Source organism: Gouania willdenowi, chromosome 7, assembly GCF_900634775.1.
Source record: "Gouania willdenowi chromosome 7, fGouWil2.1, whole genome shotgun sequence".
NCBI classification, from domain to species: Eukaryota; Metazoa; Chordata; class Actinopteri; order Blenniiformes; family Gobiesocidae; genus Gouania; species Gouania willdenowi.
Window position 1 is genome coordinate 7,167,133 of NC_041050.1, and position 13,681 is coordinate 7,180,813.

General features: G+C 37.5%; 1 protein-coding gene across 1 annotated transcript in view; it reads left to right on the plus strand.

The window, feature by feature from the left end:
* Positions 1–13,681, plus strand: part of bmp7b (bone morphogenetic protein 7b) — a 39,721-nt gene that overhangs the window by 17,972 nt on the left and 8,068 nt on the right. Inside the window, exons 2-3 of the mRNA XM_028453849.1 lie at positions 8,054–8,246; positions 11,889–12,037. Coding sequence (XP_028309650.1) covers positions 8,054–8,246; positions 11,889–12,037 — 342 coding nt within the window. The remainder of the gene's footprint in view (positions 1–8,053; positions 8,247–11,888; positions 12,038–13,681) is intronic.

The following is a 13,681-nucleotide window of genomic DNA, read 5'->3' on the forward strand; positions in this document are numbered from 1 at the left end:
TGAGGGTCTAGTAGTTTAGCTCATGTTCTTGCGCCGTAATCTTGTGTAATTTTAGCGCAGAAGATTTCTAAGGCATATAAAAAGGTTAAATTCAGAACAGTAGTTGACTCTATTAACCCTATTTAGCATGTTTGGTACGATTTTGGAAGGTTTAATAGCCAGTAAAGTCATCTAAACAGGGACAAATTGTGTGGCACTGTTTGGGTTCGGTGGAGGAATCTAGTGAGGATAGTGGTTAGGATTAGGTAGGGCTAGAGTTAGGTAGAGTTAGGCTGCATTCGATTGCACTCGGAACCCGGATCAATCGGACAGAACGAATCGGAAAAGTGCAATAAAACAACGTTTTAGTTAAATGGCGGGGCCCACTGTTGAATGTAAAGTGTCACTTTCATGTGTGTTACTAAAAGTGCAGAATAACTCTGTAGTGGTATTTCCATCCCCACTCTGTTCATTACGCAAGTAATGATTCCGTATAGTTCAATGCACCCTTTACAGTCTATGGTTCTATGAAGCATGCAGGATTCCCCCTGCTGGTGCGTTAAAGTCTGACTTAAAATGTATGATGTTTTTCTCTCTCTATATTAGCCTCGAGCAGCTAATATATTTTCCCAGCATCATCTTGTTGTGTCCAGCCATGTTTTCCGAGCTTACTGAATGAAACGCATTTACCTTAGAGGTCGAAATTGACGACCCGGATCTTTCAGGGTTCCGAGTGCAATTGAATGCAGCATTAAGGGTTAGGGTAAGGGTAACGAGCCACACTTAATGACAGCTTTCATGACACCTTATTCATGCTAATGACAGGTATCATGTCATAATACTTTGTTGGGTTATATTCTTTACATGTGCTCTAGTCCGGTCCCTAGAGGATCTACACTGTCGACCAGAGCCTACATGCGTTCCGGTCCCGTTCAGTGAAGCTGGAGGAAGACACACATTTATGATCATACACTTATAATGAAGATGAAATCAAGGAATGGATTTAACACCATTTATTACAGATACGATTTACGTGTGAGTGATATACTAGTGCTGGCCCCCAGGATTCCATCACACGTGTGTTCCGGAAACTGAAAAAGACCATCGTCCTGGCATCACCTGTCTTTATCTCCTTCGCCCCTCCTCTTCCATTGGGCCCCCCACCCACGTAACCTGTATCAGTGATCAGTGTGTCACAGTTAGTTACATGACTTGCTTTATGTGAAGCTAAGTGTACTGTGTAAACATTGTCCCTAAATATCCCTTAACTTACAGCGTATTGTCAGCCTTTATGTATAAAAGTTAAAGAAAAGTGTTACAGAATAATGATTAAATAATTAAAAACACAAATGTATAATTTGAATCAGTATATTTTTATCAATTCGACTTTTCAGGCGACCCCACATGGAGTCACAACCCCAAGGTTGAAGAACACTGGTGTAGATTGAAGTGAACCTTTGATTTCAACATCTGAAAAGATAATCCATCTATAAATATATGAAAAATAATTAGCAGGTGTGCATGAAATTGTGTTACCTGTAGAAACAAATGAGTTCCACATATACAGTATATTGATGTGCTCAGTGATATTTAGTGAAGATTGACTTGCGCTGCAGTTTACGGGTGCATGGGGATAGTGAGAGTGTAAGGTCAGTGATGCTGCTATGATTTTAAACCCAAAGCTGGCCTTTATGCAGTGAAGAAGTCTGGTTTGACCGCAAGTCTTAAAAGTAAAGACCTTTCTTCCTGTGGTGGCTCGTTTTTACTCACATCCATTTGTGACTGTACTCTCGTGCATAGACTGCGGTGATTTAATGATCGTTAAGTATGAGTAAGTTATAGCGTGGAACTTCACTGACCCTTTTCCCAGGGAGCTGGAGCTGTTTATGCCCTACAGCTACATAAATACATCACGCAGGCATGATGTCATCAGTAGTCACCAGTGGGCAGGATGTTTCCGAGCATGGTAATCACCCAACTGTGGCTAGTCATTGTGTATACAGCGATCAACCTCACTTTACTGCATGTTGGATAAACGTCTTGAGCAATCTTTCCTTTCATTGCGCCGTACTTTACCTTACCCGTCTCATTTTGACGAGAACCTATGACTTAATCCACTTTAAGAGCAATAATAAATTAAATGGATTGTAATCGTGCAGAGGTGGGCAACTTCTATCAAAGCGGGGGCCACAAAAATGTGTTTGTTCGATCGAAGGGCCAGATTATCAACATTCATGTCATAATTTAGAATAATGACCAATCTGAGCATTAACACAGAAAGAACAAAGAGTTTTTATAGTAATTTTTTTCAGTCATTCTGTGTATGTTTGATGTCTTGCTTGTTACGATTGCATTTTTTGCATTTTGTTGTTCTTTTGTGTATTTTCCCTGTAAACTATATGTGTTTTGGAGTCATTGTGTATTTCTGTTGTCGTTTTGTTAGTACTGTGAGTTTGTGGAGTCATTTTTTTTAATTTTGTTTTTCTTGTATTTTTGCGTACTTTTGTTGTCATTTTAAGTAATTTTGTCAACATTCATGTCAAAATTTAGAATAATGACCAATCTGAGCATTACCAAAGAAAAGAACAAAGGGTTTTTCTAGTGATTTTGTGTTTTTTCTGTCATTCTGTGTATGTTTGTTGATGTCTTGCCTGTTATGATTGCATTTTGTGCATTTCTGTTGTCCTTTTGTGTATTATGTTTTTTGGGTCATATTTTGTAGTATTTTGTTGTAGTTTTGTGTGTTTTTTGAGTGTTTTGTGGAGTATTCTGTGTTTTTCTTGTCTTTTATTGTATTTTTCTGCAATGTTGTAATTCTTTGTATTTTTTTAATGTATACTTGTTTTTGTTTCGTGTATTTTTCTGTCATTTTGTACATTTACTTTAAGGGCCGCATAATATTAGACCGAGAGCCACATGTGACCCCCGGGCCGCTAGTTGCCCATGTCTGTAATAGTGCATCAGACAAATTTGTGGAATTCAGGGCAGTGTCACAGTCTTTGTTTTGAGCAAAACCCATGTCATGAAACACTGACCTTAACCTGATTGACTCCTTGTTCCCGGTATTGAAATACCAGGTGTGGTATTGAACTTAATGAGCTCTATAGGGAAGTGGAAGGCAGTCCAGACAATGGTGATGGAGTCAAGGGAGCGTAAGGTGGATTGGAAGGGGCCCAATGTTCAGCCGTCGCTTTAGGGAAGTGAGAGAAGTGCCAGGGGTGAGCTCCTCTTCCCCGCTGCGTAGCGGAAACGTGCACGGGAGGACCAGAGGGTGTGAGGGTGCTGAACAGACACTTGGGCTAATGTGAGCAGTCAGATCTGTCTGCTGCTGCTCCCAAGCCTGAGGTGTCGGAGAAGTGTCTACGGTCTACTGGCCCAGCAGGAGAGAGCGAAACGAGGTTCAGATAAACCCACAGAAATAAGAGAGAGAGAGAGATTTGAAGGCAGAGAATGAAGCAGGAAAGATAATGATGTATACGCTTTATTAAATTCAGTGTTATAGTTCTTCTCATGAGAGGAAATGACATGTACAATTAATTTCCAACTGTTTTGTTGTTGTTGTTTTTTGCCTTTATTTTAATGTAACCTTAGTTGGCAATTGTCTATCCTCTCATATGGACTTAAAATGTATTTGTTACACAATGTGTAACTACTCCTTCTTAACATATTTAGATGAGAGTGGTATAAATGCAGAGTAAAGGAATCTACCAATAAGAAGAGCATTCAGAGTGTAAACCTACGCCAAGTGCTAAATATCCTTGTTTCCAGATATTTACAGTTGTCTGAATCAGTGATCCTAATCATGGTACCATGATGATTCCCACTTTCAAGGCTTGAATGGAATTTCTATTGTCATTGATAACCATACAGTAGGTACAAATGTGTGGGAAACCCCAAAATTGTGAAGAAATGCGTAGTCCGGATCTGATCTGGATGAAATTTACTGGCGTATTAGAGGAACCAGCCTGATATACAGTAACTGAGCCAGATTTCCTAAAGATCGGTCAATTATGAACTTGAATTTTTGAAGTTTAGCTCATGATAAAAGAAAAAGAATATTTCCATTTTTCAAACTGATCTAGAATCAGTATATTGATCCTGATCCCATCCAAAATTGACTAACATTTACCAACACTAGAACCACTGTGTTTTGATTTGACCAGCATTTATTCAGGACACAAAGAAAAAAATACCATGATTAAACCTCTATTATACAGTATATGCTCCTCTGATAGAGCTAGCAATTCAAATTCACTACAGTTACATGTTCAAATGGTTGCAGTTGTCGTTATAATTTGTGCTTGTGCCCCCTGGTGGCATGAAGCTGTTTAGCTACAGCGGCACAAACACAATTTTCCACGCACACTCGTGACTCTTCTGTGGCAGGCACTGTCTACTGTCCATGTATGCATTTACCAATCTGTCTATACACATACAGATATATGTACACATTTAGAATTGAATTAATAAAGGCAGAATTTTTGTTTTACAAGTACTTTTGCTACAATATTGGCCCCATATATTGTGGTTTTGATGAAGCTAAAGATGCTAAAACAGTGTCCGTTTATTACCCTATATTTAACTTGTGCAAACGACTCGGTTTCCTTTACTGTCTATATGAATCAGGAATTATTTATTATATTACGTGATGTATGTATGTGTGTAAACCATCACGTCTGTCTCTTTATTTTTTAGAATGATGAGTTGCAGAAGCCCATAATGTTTGTGTTACCATGCAGTGACGTACAAGTCCCTTCACTTTCCTGGCAAGACTTTTTTACATAAACTGGACCAGATCTGAACATCGGTCATGGAACGAAGGGCGCATATGTAATTTATTCTGTCTGAACGAAAGAGCTTTAACATGTTTGTGGCATGCATGCATGTGTGTGTCTGTGACACAGGTGGGGCAATGGCTACTCACTTCCTCCCAGAGGAAATCATAAAGGCGCCCACTTAGCTTTAACTGAGCCTTTTCCCCTCGTATAATCGCTGCCATTCTGGCTCGTGAGGGAAAGAACTGGGAAGAGATAACTATCGTCCTTCCTTTGGATAACTCGCTTTTTCTCCAAAATTGTATTGGCAAAATGTAGGCCTCAACAAGGATTAGGTTAAATAAAATATAAACGTTGAATGCAAATCTAGATAAATAGCTTTTTTTTTGTAAGGTAGCATGCTACTTGGAAGGTGCAAGAAAAACTAAAGGCTTTTTTTTAAGTTCAGGAACCAAATACAGACCAGTTTGAGGTCAAAAGAAGGCAGATTATTGGCGGGAAAAATGATATGCTCATATAAATGATATGTATGCTAGCAACAAGTGACAGATATCAGGCCTTGTTGGATCTTCACCTGTTTTTCTTTTTTTTAAATTTCGCATTAAAAATATGGGGTTTTATAATGTTTGTTTTTAAAAATGGTAATTATAATAATGATGATGATTACAGCATGAACTTAGAATAGAGTCAGTCTTGGTCCCACACCAGGCGGGAGATGACCGGAAATGGTTAAAAATAATTGAATGAATTAATCAATAAATCAGGAGGCACTAAATACTTTTCATGTCATTCCACTTATTTACAAAGTTAGATTCTTTAAAATGTGTTATTTCATATTTTGTGTGCACTCAAGTTACCTCATATGTGATAAAAATAAACTGCAAAAGTGGATTTTTCAGAATATGTCCTCTTTAAAATCTCATTCACATGCTTATTGTAGTTACAGTAACTGTCCATGCTGATAATTTTACCGCTTCATGTATTTGATATTAATGGACTGGTGGAGCAGCCACAGCTTTCAGTGACTAACCGTGATTGCTGTGATTAGTGGCCCTGCTAATCAATGCATCGTTTCCGCTCCTGTGTGGCACAAGATACGTGTGAAGCGCTGTTACGTGCTGCAATCAAAGCGAGGGCGGAGATTACAGCACACAGAGAAGGGAGCCAACAAATCGCGCAACAATACAAGGCTGCTATTATGTTAAGCTGTGTGAGAAAAGTCAATAGTTTTATTGCCAGTTAGAGTTTAAAACAATACAACTTAGTGTATGGTGTGAAAAAACTGAAAAAAACCAGAAACACTAATAGTAATAAGCATAAGCCGGTAGTGTCTGATTGAATCACTGTCGTCAAACATACAGATAATATCTCTCCATCCCTTTTTTTAGGCTTCTTAAAAGTCCCCTCACTACTCCTAACAGCTTTTCACCTTAGAAGCTCTCATAGGGCCTCAGATGCTTTGTGAATTATTTTTATCCTAACAAGGAAAAATTCTGAGAAAAATCTTAAAATTTAAGGAATTCTAAGATTTTTCTAAGACTGACATCACTAAGAGCTACTTTTAGCCTTAGGGTGCTTTGTAAATACGGGCACAGGTGTATACAGCACAATATTAAGAAATGCTTTTTTTAATCTGCGGAAAAATGACAAATTATAATCTTTCTTACTTTGAGGTTTTATTTTGGGGAGGGGGGGGATTGAGTGAAAAACCAAGCTAAGGATAAAAAAGAGTGAGGATGAATATTGTTTTTGGTGACTTCACTGTGACAACCTACCAAGGTAAAGCAAATAAAGGCAGGCCAGAATGATCGTGATGATCTCACTGCCCGTATTTCTCCTTTGGGTGATGTTTGGTAACATCTTACAAGTCAGTGCACGCATCGTTATTTATGTGTTTGCAAGTGCATGAACACATGACTTTGTGGGGGGTCTGTCAAACAGTTGATAAAGAGACGGATGGAGGAAGACCAAAGAGATGAAGAGATACATCGCACTGACCCTTGGGTTATGCTGGCGGCACATAAGAGGAGGAGGGGGGGCACATGTTGAAGGTACAGAAGCGGTCCCACAGCTTAGATGTGAGGATGGGAGTAAGACAAGGCAGGATTGGGGAACAACAAACACTGAAGTTCAGCTCATGAGAACCAGATGAAGAGTAAAGTAGATGAGTCTCTGGGGCTGTGAGGGGAAGAGAGGAGGAAGAGAGGGGCTCATAAAGCTGTCAGAGTCGGCCTGCATCTCTCTATCATAGCTCCGTCAGTTCCAGATGGACTGCTTCGAACGCTGCTGCTGCTGCTACTCGTGAAATATTTCGATCACGAGCCAACATCTGTACAGCACATCTGTATAATTTGGTGAATGTGGGACTGACCCACGGGTTTGACGAGCCGCGTCAGATCCTCACTGTTAAATGATGATCACTACAGGAGGAACAAATACACTTTTGATATGTTACGGTTTCATTTTTTCTTTGATCTCCTGACATGTTTTGACCGTCAACCGCCAGTTTTCTTCAGAAGCATCTGCTGATCACTTTGATGTGTGCTTGACTTCCGCGTAATTAATTTCAGCTATTACATTTTGTCTTTTTGAATAATAGGCTCAGGTTTCATTTGTCCAGACCACTTTTTCAGGGAATTTCTTTGATCTCCTGACATGTTTCAACTGTTAACTGCCAGTCTTCTTCAGAGGCGTCTGCTTATCACGTTGAAATCTCCTTGACTTCGCGTAATAATTCCAGTGAGTTCATTCGGTCTTATTTTTGAATGATATGTTAAGGTTTCATTTATTCAAACAACTTTTTTTCAGGAAATTTACTTTGATCTCCTGACATGTTTCGACTGTCAACTGCCAGTCTTCTTCAGAGGTGGTCGCTTTGATGTGTCCTGTCTTATTTTTTTAATAATATGTTAAGGTTTCATTTATTTAGACAACAATGAAATTAACTTGCTAAAATTATTACGCGGAAGTCAAGAAAGCATCAAAGCGATCAGCAGACGCCTCTGAAGAAGACTGACAGTCGAAACATGTCAGGAGATCAAAGAAAATTTCCTGAAAAAAAGGTGTCTGAATAAATAAACCTTAACATATATTCGAAAAGAAGACAAAACAAACTTGCTGGAATTAAATACACTTTAGGCTTGTCCAATATTTCTAAGATTTGTGAATCAGAAAAAAAGACACAAAGTTTCTCATACACACGTTAGATAAGAGTGTTTTGTTGAATTGTCTCAACATTGTATGCAAATGGTTCTTCTTAAAGGAATGGGAATACAATACGTTTTATTTTGTTTCTTCAGTGGAGCACGATAAGGAATTCCTCCCAGTGCGACGGCATCATCGAGAGTTTCGTTTCGATTTGTCCAAAATCCCTGAGGGTGAAGCGGTCACCGCCGCTGAGTTTCGTATATACAAAGACTTTATCCATGAACGGTACGACAACGAGACATTCCGAATCAGCGTCTACCAGGTGTTGGAGGAGCATTCTGACAGGTGAGTTTGGAAATATGTGGCAACAAATAAGAGTTTATTAGCGATGGGTGATATTATCGGATGATATTTGCCATAAAATGTAATATCAGTTGACATCTGTATCGGTTTTCCCACCGATATTTAAAAACCGATGTGTTGCTTTTTGAGAAAACATTAATTTGTGGATGTGCCAATGTAATCCGAAATTGAGGATTTTTCTTTTGCTGATATAGGACCGATATCAATATCGGATTGTGACATCCTTTGTTCAACAGTTATGGGAGCAAGCTCAGACTTGATCACCCTGTAGCTGGCCACCTTTGATGAGGGTGTCTAGTGTTTAAAAGGCAGAAACACCTCCTGATTTAAAGAAACGCTACTGATGATGTGTCCTAACATTTACATCCTTTCCATATCTGGGACACAGCACCCACGCCACTCTCAAATTGTAAACCTCATGTGACTTTTGGCACAAAGGACAGTTTAACATCACATCTTGTGTTTAATGATTCATTCCTCTATTAGTGTTTCCCAAAAAAAAAAATATATATATATATATATATATATATATATATATATATATACGCTCAAATCTTCTCTACATTGATGAAATTATAATGAAGAAAAAAACAACACTAAAACAAACACCAGAGTTTAGAGTGTATTTAAAATTATATGAGCTACCATTCATTGAAACCTGTTGAAATAAAGACATTATACACACATTTGTACCTTAAGGGCACACACAGGAGAGAGTGTAAATAAACAGGAAAGAGACTCAAGGAGACATCTGCCTACCTTCTCTGGATATACTATACAAGCACTGTGTGTAGAGCAATCTTTTTTTTTTTAGGGGGGGGGCTGCTATGCACGTTTCTTGCAACAACAAAAAAAATCTACATTTATTATACATTTATTTTTATTGTTTACTTTACCAGCCCTCCCTCAGTAAGGGTATGCTATACTTTAGTAGAGGGAAATGTATAAAAACCAGAGGACAGTGTTACACCCTAGTGGGGGTAGGAGAACAAGGAAGAGGGAGTTTGGGTGGGACAATAAAAAAAAGAAATGGCACAAAGCTATTTTGGTTGTGCTGAATGTGTAATATATAACACTTCTATACATCGGTCTACTCCACATCCCACAATGCAATGTGCAAAACTTTTCTGACAATTTCAATACAAAACAAACTTTCAAGTGGCAATTTGAACCTTTTACATATTTTTTTGAGCAAATAATCTCTGATTTATTGATCTATTAGGCCTATACTATCTTTAATATTCTCCACTCCTATATAAGAAAAATAAAAACAACTGAGAAATGCATACTGAGTTTTAAGCATACTGATTTAAAACTACTGACATTTTAAAAAAAATATTTTTTATATGATTGTTAGGTTTTCCACTGATATTTAAACAGTGTTTTAGGGCCTGCTCTTGGCTTTTTGATATTCTTATCTGAAAGTCAGAAATATGATAAGAATGAGTGTGTTTCTAATGTGTTTGGCCCTCCTGTATAAGCTTTATCTTTGCTCTTTAAAAGGTGTATGTAAATCTGTGGCCTGTCATGTACCCACTCTGAAAGACAACACAGTCCTTTATTATTTTGGCCTCCGTACATCAACGACCTCTAAAATAGTGACTTACTCTGTGCCCGATCAGAAAACAGGTGCAGATACATGAAGGGACTTATGAAGAATGAATGATTATTATAGCGGTGAGAGTAGGTAGAAGGTTGTAGATATCTGTCTCGTAACTTTTCACACATTTGTTCTTGTTTTTTTTTTTTTTGTAGCAGCTGTGTTTCTTTTTCTTCTGCTCTCTGGCTCTCCCACTGAATTCCTGCCGGTGATGGACTGTGTGAAGTGTATGAAAGGACCGTTCGTTTATGAAGCCATTATTGTCAATTAAGTAAATGAAGTGTTCCCCTGGGTCTGAACATCTGGAGCCCTTCCCACCTCCCTCTTTCATTTTCTGTCTCACTTTGTTTCACCCTGTCACACTCCTCTGACTCCCTGTCTTTCCTCTACATTACTCTGCTCCGTGCTTGGTTCAGTCAGATTTAAACTCTACATTGGTTTAAACCACGGTTGGGGTCAATTACATTTTTCAATTACAAGTGCGTCTTCAATCAGGGTTGGGGTCAATTCTAATTGTAATCACGTAATTTACAATTACAATTATGGCGTAAATGTCATTGTAATTGCAATTTTAAAAATCTGTTTCTGTCATGATCGTAATGAAATTGTAATTGAGTTCAGAGAATTCACGTTGTAATTGTAATTGCAATTAAAATTCTATAAAAAATGACAATTATAATTTAAAGCAAAACTGGGGAACCATGTTACTGTTCTATGTACAGTGCTACACATATCTAGTTAACAACTATTCATATCAAACTTTCACACATTTTACCACTTGAAAAAATTAATCATGGGCTATACTGACACAGAAATTATTAAAACCTATATTTTCATTGATCAGGAAGCCTAACAAGGTAACCAATAGATAGGAAAGAAATTAGATGATAGATAATTGATTTTTGTGTATTTTACAGCTGATTTATGACCTGTTATCATGAGAGATGGTCAACTTTTTATTATGTTATTTGTTTTCGGCTCAGTAATTGTGATTAATTGTAATTGAACATGGGTCGTTGAAAACGTAATTGTAACTGAAAAATGGAATTGACCCCACCCCTGTCAGGATTACAGTGACTGGCTTTTTTCAATTACAAATTAAAACATGCAATTATAAATGTTTTCTCCTGAAAGTCAATTACAATTACATTCTCAATTACTAAAGTTCAAATTCAATTATTCACAATTACTGAGCCGGAAATAGATAATCCCATGAAACGTAACCTTCCTCTTGCGTTAGCTTTCTGTTAGCATCTTTTATGAATCAGCAGTAAAATACACTTTAAAATATGATCTGTCAACCATTTTATTTTTCATCTCTTGGTTTCCTTCTTTAGGCTTCCTAATCAATGAAAATATTGGTATTAATATTTTTCGTGTGGGATTCTGAGCCTTTTACATGATTTTTAAATGGTAAAATTATCCTCCAGAGAAGTGAACTTGATATGAAATATTGAATGTTTATCAGTCAGAATCAAAATTCCTTTATCGATCCCAGGGGGAAATTGCTTATGTTACAGCCACAGAAAAAAAAAAAAATCCCAATAGAATAAAAAACGTTAAAGACTAAAGAAAGAATAAACATTAAATAAGTGTATAATTAAGTAAAAGACTTTTAAAAATAGGGATCAGATACACACACATTACAGTAGAAATAAAGTAGGATAGATAATATAATAATAATAATAATAATAATAATATAATAATAATAATAATAATAATAATAATACACAAATTATATACAAATATAATACATATTTACAAAATGTACGATGCATGTTTAAGCCAGAGAACTGTGACATAGTTCCCCCGGTTTTGCATTTAATTAATTTATATTTGACAGTTTTTGTAGAATTTGCTTTTCCAATCACAATCACAAAGTCAATTATCTGAACTCAATTACAATTCAATTACGGTTAAAACGGCAACAGATTCTTTCAGTTACATTTACAATTATGATTACGTTATAATTATGATTAATTGTCGTTGACTGATCCCAAAAATGTATTTTGTTTCCAAACAAGGGAGTCGGACTTGTTCCTGTTGGACTCCAGAGTGATCTGGGCAGCAGAGGAAGGATGGCTGGTGTTTGATGTGACAGCCACCAGTAACCACTGGGTCCTGAACCCTGACAGAAACCTGGGACTACAGCTGGCCCTGGAGAGCACGAACGGTGAGAAACGGCAGGGACAACATGCTTCATGAAGAAACTTCTCTATCCATAAAAAGGATCGTAAATATTTATGATACAGTGTAAAAGTGGCCCATCAAAGGGTCCACTTTAGGCCATATAATAACCAACAAATAAAAAAAGAAAACATTATGGCTTACTTGAAGTTTTATACATAAGTCTGACATTACACTGTCATTATCTGTCATGAATAAGGTGTCATGGAGGCTGTCGTTAAGTGTCGTTTGATAAATTATGCCACCTTCAGTGAGCTGTGTTGGCATTTTTTGGGTTAGCACAGCGCATGCCTGCCTTAGGTGGGTAGGGTTAGGGGTTAGGGGTTAGGGGTTAGGGTAATGACCGACACTTAATGACAGCCTTCATGACTCATTATTCATTCTAATGACAGGTGTCATGTCGTAATAATGACAGTGTAATGTCAGCCTTTATGTATAAAAGTTATGAAAAGTGTTTCCAAGTTTATTCATAAGGTTATTTAGTGTCCATGTTTTAACGTAATATTCCCTTACAAGATCAAATTTGAGTGTAAAAAGTGACCTTGGTCTGTATATTTACAGTAATTGCAACTTGAACATGCAAACATGAAGCTTGAATGACTTAGATCAGGGGTGTCAAACTCATCTTTGCACAGGGGCCGTATACAGTTCAGTGGGCGTGCACTGTAGCTGTTCCCACTCAACGTTCTTGAAGCTAAAATACAGCGCTTAGGGGCGTTTCCGTCTTGCAAATTTGACGTCATTTGGAGCCAGAGTCTGCGCAGTAGGGTCCGGCGGAAGGAGCCCTAGTAGCACGCCTCGCCCATTTTTTGGCTACTGCCCAATCATCGGCTGTCAATCATTGTCATATATGACGTAAAATCCCATTTTTCAACCACAAATAACTATGTTGGGTGACAATAACTAATGATCACAGCAGAGTTTAGGTTTGGGAAAAAATCATGTGACGAATATTTTAACGTTACAGTTTGACCAACATCCCATCCGTTATTATTGATGAGGCGGAGTTTATGACCTATACTGCAGCCAATCAGCAGGGGGAGCTCTAAAAAAAAAAAAAAGCTTCACTTCCCCGTGTGTGTGCGTCATCCATTTTTTTACAGTATATGTTCAGTTCAGTTTGAGCTCAAGTGTGCCACATGATTAGTTCGAAATAAAGTGCAATTTTAACACTAATGTGCCCTAGTTTTCACTTCCACGTATGACTGTTACAGTTACAGTTGCTGACAATATCCAAGCAAAAAGTGACGGATATCAGTCCCTGCAAGATCAACACTTCAAAAATCCTTGATTTTGTGACCAATTTTTGACTGATATAGGCACAAAAGCCCCTACAAATATTGTGTAACTTTATTAAACTTGTGTAATCAGAGGGACAAAAGTTTCTACAACTTAAATGTTTAGTAATTTATGCAATGATTTATGTTTTCTCTATCATTTTTACTTTTTCCTCTGGGCCGAATTGGAGGGTGGAAAGGGCCGGATTTGGCCCCCGGGCCTAAAGTTTGACACGTTACTTAGATAAAGCCCAATAATGTCACATTTGTTTGGTAATGTTTAAAAAAAACAAAAGAATTTGCATTAAAGGTTGGTGTTTATGTATACATAATTTTAGTTCTTTCAGAATCTA